At 44.0% G+C, this 8039-nt stretch overlaps 1 protein-coding gene across 2 annotated transcripts in view; it reads left to right on the top strand.

Moving 5' to 3' along the window:
* Nucleotides 1-1560: 1560 nt before the first annotated feature.
* Simc1 (SUMO interacting motifs containing 1) overlaps nucleotides 1561-8039 on the top strand; it is a 46504-nt gene continuing 40025 nt past the window's right edge. Inside the window, exon 1 of one of the 2 annotated variants that reach the window (XM_034509837.2) lies at nucleotides 1561-1838. In XM_034509837.2, the coding sequence (XP_034365728.1) occupies nucleotides 1710-1838 (129 nt within the window). In that variant the 5' untranslated portion in view covers nucleotides 1561-1709. The remainder of the gene's footprint in view (nucleotides 1839-8039) is intronic. The other variant, XM_076939001.1, reaches the window with a different exon arrangement.

The following is an 8039-nucleotide window of genomic DNA, read 5'->3' as shown; positions in this document are numbered from 1 at the left end:
CGCGCGCGCGCGCGTTTTGAAATGAATGCTTCATAGCGTTACAAGAAACTTACCTTACTGTATCCCTTTATAAGAATTTACCCATTAGACCAAAACATCTGAAACCTATGGTCTCCTGAAACCTATAAAACATCTGAAACCTATAAGCTACTTGCCTACCAAGCCAGTGATCTCTCTTCTTTCCTTCCTTCCTCTTTCCCTCCCCCCTCTTCTTCCCCCTCCTCCTCCTCTTCCTCCTCCTTCCTCTCCTTTTCTCTCACCAAGCTGACCTTAGCCTTTCAAGTGCTAGGGTTCAAGGCATGCACTGTGATGCCTGGCTCAGACCAGTGAACCTTAAAAGTGTATTTACTAGACTTTAAGCAATGTCAATATCACCTAGGAACCTGAGAGAAATAGCATTTGGGGCTCACTCCCAAAACTCAGTTTCTCAGTCAGAAACACTGATGTGTGTGTGGACCTGCAATCTTAATTATACATGCTCTGGCTGATTCAGAAGTTCACTAAAGATTAGAAAATACTTCACTACACACTGCTTAGATAGTACCCAACAGCTATGCCTGTAGGAACCCCACCTTTTTTTGGTTAAAGACATTTTAATTTGAATCTATTCATTTTTTGAAGTTACTTGAGCCCAAGCAGCAGGATTTTGTCAATATCCCACAATTTTAAAATAGCCATGAGCCTTATTTTGATTTTAATGTCCCTACTCTACAACAAAGCAACCAAAGAATTCACTACTTACCAACATTTCCCTCTGTTGGGGATACAATTTTATCCTTAGAACTTCTGCTTGTTCACAGTACTGGAGTATACAGACACTCTGGGACTCCATAGCTCTCTGTGTGTGCCTTTTCGGTGGTTTCTGTCAACCAGGAACTCAACAAACTCTTACTTTGACAGTTTAAATTCCTGCGGCACACATTGTTGATGAAACTGCAAGTCGGTACAACTTAGGATGATTTGGTACCATTTGCCAAAATAGCAATAAAACATAGATTTGATTCAATACGCATGCTTCTGGGAATTTATCCTAGGGATCTAGCTGCACATTCAAGAGTGGGTATCTCTTCCTATCTCAGCCAGAAGCCCAAGTCAATAAAACACTAGGTTCAGGTTACCCTTCTCAGCCCCTCAGGGCCCATTTAACCTGAAGGAGTAATTGCTCCTTCTGCCAGTTGCAGGCTCCACTACCGGGGCAATTAAATGCTCTATCAGAGGTCCTATCAGCCCACTCCAGTGACCCTTCTTGTGAATCAAGCTGGCTGGCTAATCACAACTCCTCACACCTGCAGCCAGGGGCTGGTAACCAGCACCGCTCACTGTGGTCAGTTGAGAGCAGCGGTAGACAACCTCTCAACCTCAGCGTTTTTCAAGCCCTCCGACCACGCGGCCCAGCCTCTCAATTCTATCCCTCCCTTCCCTCCCTTCCCTCTCTCCTCCGAGGGAAAGGGAGCCCGGTTCCTCCAGGGTTCTGTGACACTGCTTTAACCAGGGCGCGCGGCTGCCCGGCGGTGGGTGGGGCTCGGGGCGGGACGGGTTCCCCCGGAGGCGGGGCTGTGGGGGCGGGGCAATGGAGGGGGCGGAGCCGGTGGGGTACTAACCCCGGTGTAGGCGACGAGGCCGCTGCAGTCGCTTAAGCAGCTGGAACCGGAGTCGCAGTTGCCGGGGGCCGCTCGCCGCTCGCGCGTGGCTCCGCTGGGCCCGTTGCCATGGAGGACTTTATCGTCATCTCCGACGACAGTGGCTCCGAGAGCTCGGCCGGGACCCGTTCGGGCAGGGCGCGGAGGCTGCGCCGGGCCCTGTCCCGGACCCCCGGCGCGCTGCCCCGCCGAACCGTGGTGAGTAAAAACACTGCCGCTCGCCACGCCCGACGGGAGCCGAGAGTCGCCCCTTCGGGGCCTCGGCGTTGCGGCCCTGGCTCCCCGCCGCCGTGTCTTCCCGCCTTTGGCGGCCTCGGGCCTCGAGGGGCGCGGCGGCGCCGCTGGCAAGGCAGGCCTACAGGGTTGTGCAGCGGAGCCGGCCGAGCACATGGGCGACACACTGAGCACCAGTGCGAGCTGCCAAGCGGTGGCTGGCGATGGCCTCCGGCCCGAACTGGCCCCAGAGCTTTGGCAGCCGGAGGAGTGGGGGTCCTGGCCAGGCCGCAGCCGCCTCCCGAACCTCGAGGCGAGCGCGCGGGAGCGCGTAATTGTTTGGCTTGTGATGGGCACAGATGTGTGCAAGGAGGTAACAGGAGCCCCGGCTGCGAGAGAGGGAAGCGCCGCCTTTGGCACAGTGGCGGCTGCGCTGCAGGGCCTAGTTCCCGAGCCAGGGCCCCGATTTTTGAGTTATGAAGAAGGACGGTTTATTTTGCTTTGCCGATGCGAATCACATACAAAGCCCGGGGGCGGGGCACTCGCACCTTTGTTTTTCCTCCAGGTTCTTTATCTTTGTTCTTCTTCCTCCTGAAGTGATGGGATAAAAAACATCTGTGGTCTCTGCGTTTCTAGAACTCTCCACAGAAATTTAGTGAACCCTTACCATGATCCAGATGCTGTGGCTTCAATTAGTCCAGGGATCAGTCTCTGTTCTTCCTAATATATGTCCTAAATCAAGGTCAGCTGCTCCATAAGCGGGTAAAACACTTTTCGAGTGCTCGTTCATTCTAGGTTGCCTTTGGGAAGTTGGAGGTTCTTCCTACACCCAAAGGTAGGTGTCTTAGGATTACTGTTGCTGGGATGAAACACCATGACCCAAAGCAACTTGGAGAGAAGTTGGTTTATTTAGTTTACACTTCGCTGTTCATACTAAAGAAGTCAGAACAAGAATTCAAGCAAGGTAGGAACCTGGAGGTAGAGCTGTGCAGAGGCCATATGGAGAAGTGATGCTTACTGTCTTGCTACCTCTTGCTTGCTCAGCCTGCTTTCTCACAGAAACCACTAACCCAGGGGTGGCCCCACCTACAATAGGCTGGGCCTTCCCACATCAGACACTAATTAAGGAAATGCCCTACAGGCTCCTTTACAGCTGGATCTTAGGACACACATTCTCATTCAGGTTTCTTTCTCTCAGATCACTGTAGCTTGTCACAAGTTGATCCAGCACAATACATGTTCTCTCTCTTAGGAGAGGAACTTAATTTTGCATTTTTGTATTATCTAGCTTGTATTTTGTATTATCTAGCTTTGTATTTTGTATTATATACCTTTATGCTAGTTTATCCTTAACAGTACCTTTATTGTGTTATGATTCATCCACGCAATACATCGGGTTGTACAACCATCATAGCTAATAAATCATTTACTTCACTCTGAAAGGAAACCATGGTCTTCTTCAGGTCCACAGACATCTTTGGAAAAGTGACTGTTCACCACCTTGATTTATAAACGTAATTTTAAATAGAGATAAAAATTGAGGGTTGTAAGCTATAACTTTCCCATTTCCATTGTCTCCAGAGCTACAGTGTGTGTGTGTGTGTGTGTGTTACTATAGAAAAATTTCCCTGTATATATGCACAAATGTATTAAAGTGTCTAATTCTTTTCTAATAGGGCTGTACTACTTTTTTTTTTTTTTGAGGTACGATCTTCTGTAGTTCAGGCTAGTCTCAAATTCCCCTTCCACCTCCTGAGTATTGAGATTACAGTCGAGTACAACTGTACTTGGTTTATGGGGTGCTGGAGATCAAACCTAGAGCCTCAAGTCTTAGGTATTATACAAACTGAAATGTATCCCCAACTATGAGATTGTAGTAACTTCTAAAAATCTCTTAATAATTTAAGTGTTTAAATTAAACACCTGTATCATATTTAGATTATAGACTATTTTGTTGATATTGGTGTTCCGTGTATATAGTTAAGTATCCTGGCACATGGTAATTCATCAATTTCATGTTCTGACATTAAAAAAAAAAAGATTGAGCTGAGCCTGTTTGTTCTTGCTATTGAAGACTGTGGTGAGACTGTGTGTAGAATAAGTTTCTTACAATGGAATATGTGCTCACCCCCGTTTCTAATTGGGTTTTCTTGATAGCTTTTTTTTTTTCTCAGTTCTTTGTATATTGTGGATAGTAGACTTCTATCAGACATGTAGTTGTTAAAAATCTTTTCCTTCCTGGCAGTGGTGACGCACACCTTTTATTTCAACATTTGGAGGCAGAGGCAGTCGGAGCTCTCTTCAGGGCCAGCCTGTTGTACAGAAAGAGTTCCAGGACATCCAGGACTACACTGAGAAATCCATGACTGTGTCCTTTGGTTTCCCACTTATTAATTGCTGATCATAGTGCCTGCACTAACGGTGTTCTGTTCAAAAAGTCTCGTCCTGTGCCAAGAAATTCAAGGCTGTTCCCACTTTCTCTTCTATTAAATTCGTATATCTGGGTTTTTGTTGTTGTTGAAATCTTTGATCCAGTTGGAGTTGACTTTTGTACAAGGTGGTGAATGGGAATGGATCGTCCAGTTTGACCAGTATCATACGTTGAAGATGTCTCTTTTGTAGTATGTACTTAAAGATTCTTTATCAAAAGTCAGGTGTCCTTTGGTGCGTGGACTTATGCCTGGGTCTTCAGTTGGATTCCATTGATCACATGTGTCTATTTTTGTGCCAGTGCCTGTGATCTTTAGTACTATAGCTGGATAGCATAACTTGAAATTGGGAATAGTGAGACCTCTAGCAGTCCCTTTACTGTCTGGGATTGTTTTAGCTATACTGGGTTTTGTTTGTTTGTTTTTCCATACAAAGTTGAGGATTGGCCTTTCAAAAATTGTGTTAGATTCTGATAGGAATTGCATTGAATCTGTAGATTACTTTTGATATTAATCCTACAGATCCATGAGCATGGGAGATCTTTCCATCCTCTAATATCTTCTAATATCTGCCAGAGTTGGGGGCTGCTTCCCTGGATGGAGAAGACTGCAGGTTTCCAGGGAATGCACGCCTGCTGGAGTTGGGAGCTTAGGTAATGCAAAGAGTGGTGGGAGGGGAGATCTGTGTGATCTACAAGCGATGGGGAATAGGAGGGGCAAAACAGGTGTATTTACCTCATCTGGGGATGAGACTGGAGGGCTGAGTTCGGAAAGGAGAGATGAAGATCTGTCATAACAATAACTTTTTTTTCTGTTTGCTTGGTTTTTGAGTCAGGGTTTCTCTGTATAACAGCTCTGGTTGTCCTGGAACTCACCTTGTAGACCAGGCTGGCCTGAAACTCACAGAAATCCTCCTGAGTGATTGGACTAAAGGCAGCACCATTACCACCTGGCTCTGAAATTTCTTTTTCCTAGTCTTTTTTTAAAAATATACTAAACAAGCTCATCAGAAAATTAGAAAACAGTGACAGCGAGCAGGAACGTTCGGGACAGAGCAGCAGAAATCACCAAGTTCACAATCAGTGGACAGGGAAATTAAGTAAAACTCAATAACTACATAGTTATGTAGGGTACTATGAGGCAGTCCAAAGTATTTGGAGTCTAAAAGAACAGGAATAGATTAGACAACTTTTTTTTTTTTTAAGACCACTGATAAAATTTATCAGATTTGACTGGGGGACGGGGGAATGAATTTACAGATCCAAAAAAAAAAAAAAAAGATTATATGGAAGAATAAACAAAGAAAACTTTTTAAAAAAAATCTATACAGAGAAAAATTACATGTTACACAAAGAAAACAGTTGATATACTTGTGGGAGCTAAAAGACTTGGATTGACATGTTTAACTAATGGAAAAAAACACTATATATAACGGGATGAGACAGGGGATCTGGATTTGGAAGACAAGGAGAGGTGAAGATCTGCAGTGGTAAGAACTCTATGCTTATACCTGCCCAGAATAAAAGCAAACTAAAGACATCTCAAAAAATAAACAGCTTTCACTAGTACCCCTGCACTACACGATATTTAGGCTGAAAAATGACGTCAAGCTGAAGTATATATTTCCACAAATGAAGAGCATCAGAAATTCTAAATAAATGCTTAAAAGCTAACGCTTTAAGAAATAGGGGCTGGAGAGATGGCTCTGTAATTAAGAGCACTACCTTTTTTTTCAGTGGACCCAAGTTCACTCACATGGCAACTTATTAACCATCTGTAACCCCAATCCCAGGGGATCTGAGGACATCAGGGTGTACATGCCCAAAATGCCCATACACATTAAAGTAAGTGTGTGTGTGTGTGTGTTAAAGAAAAGAAGGACTGGAGACTGGAGAGAAGGCTCAGCAGTTAAGAGCACTGGCTGCTCTTCCAGATGACCCAGTTTAATTCCTGGTATCCACAAGGCAGCTCACGGCTCTCTGTAACTCCAGTTCTAGGGGATTTGACACAATCACACAGACATGAATGCAGGTAAAACATGAGTGCACAGTAAAAAGAAAGAAAGAAAGGAAAAAAAAAAAAAAACAAAATAGTTATAACTTGCTTGGGGCTAGAGAGATGGCTCAGAGGTTAAGAGCACTGATTGGTCTTCCAGAGGTCCTGAGTTCAATTCCCAGCAACCACCTGGTGGCTCACAACCATTTATAGTAGGATTTGATGCCCTCTTCTGGTGTGTCTGAAGGCAGCTATAGTGTACTCACAAAGATGAATAAATAAATCTTAAGAAAAATAACTTCCTTGAAAAACATAGTACTAAGTATCTGTATTTATTGCAAGAGGGCTGAGACAGGATTGCCACAAATTTGAGGCTAGCTTTGGCTATAAAACCTGTCTTTAAAAAATAAAAAATAAAAACAAAATGAACAGAAGTAAGGTAATGTGGGGGTCTCTATGACCTTCATAGGCAGCAGAGTGATGAGCTGAGGGAGGCAAGAAGGCAGATTAGTATAACATGACTCAGTAGCCACTGTTGACTCAAACTTTGAGTCGGACCCCACATGGTTTATTTAAGCACAGCACAGTCTGGTGAAAACCATTCTTGTGAAGACTATCTGAATCCTGAGTGCACAAACAAGCATTTCTGATTCTCTTTGAGGAACAAAGTAAACTAAATACAGATCAGACCTGACTATACAAACTATAAAGCAAATGTGATACCTCCCATAAAGATAGATTCTATAGTTTGACTGAGAAAACAAGTTCATGAGAAGGATCTGGGGGGAGGAAGGTCCAGTGGTGGAAAGAAAGTCCTTGGCCACACAGATCGTGCAAAGGTGACCAGGCTAGAAAGCACATCCACTCCAGCCTTCTGGGTAAAAAAACAGGTTTTGCCTTCCTTCCTTTGAAGGAACAATCTTTTGTACTTAACATTCCAGATTTCCCTACTGCATATTTGTGAGCACAAGGACCTCCATGCCAACCACAGAGTAAAAAGTTAAGGAGCTCACACTTACACACTTAAACTTATAATTTAAATTAGCTTATCAGTGTTTTAAATATCACAAAAAATGAGTGAGGAACAAGGTAAACAATATTTTTTAGGGTTCCTATACTTTTACCCTAAGTAATCCATTTTTTTTCCTAAAAGATGTATGCTCAGCAGTTAAGAGCACTGACTATTCTTCCAGAGGTCCTGAGTTCAATTCCCAGCAACTACATGTGGTGAATTCAGGGCCTTTCGCAAGCTAGGCAATTACTCTACCACTTCTATACCCTCAACCTGGTGATGCTGCATTTTAGAGTTGGCTATGTGAGATGAGTGAAATTCCAGCTTTGGAGTAGACTTTCAACTTTGTGTATTCACTTGGCTGTTAAGTATCTTCAAAGGCACTGAGGTTGTCTGTTTCTTTCCTAGAAACTGAGGCTTTCAATTTTGCCAAACAGTTCCTATTCTAGAACTAGGTACATACCAGATTTTTACTTGACCCATTCAGAACTTCATGTGTTTAAATGTGTTGACAGTGGTGACCATGGCATCTATTAAGAGAAACAGCACAGAAGTAGAAGGGACTATTTGAAAGGAAGAAGGGTAACCAACAAGGAACAGAGAAGATGAAGAAAGCAGTTCATGACCACCAAGGCAAAGCAGAACAAAGTATAAGGATATGTATAAAAGACACTTACCATGCTAACTAAAAGGACAGGTATAGAATTTAAAAGAGAGAGAAATAGTATGCTGGTTATGGTGGCGACACTA

The sequence above is a fragment of the Arvicanthis niloticus genome, chromosome 8 (genome assembly GCF_011762505.2).
Source record: "Arvicanthis niloticus isolate mArvNil1 chromosome 8, mArvNil1.pat.X, whole genome shotgun sequence".
In the NCBI taxonomy this organism is placed as follows: domain Eukaryota; kingdom Metazoa; phylum Chordata; class Mammalia; order Rodentia; family Muridae; genus Arvicanthis; species Arvicanthis niloticus.
The sequence above is the reverse complement of the archived record's forward strand: the minus strand, read 5'-3'. Positions and strand labels throughout refer to the sequence as shown.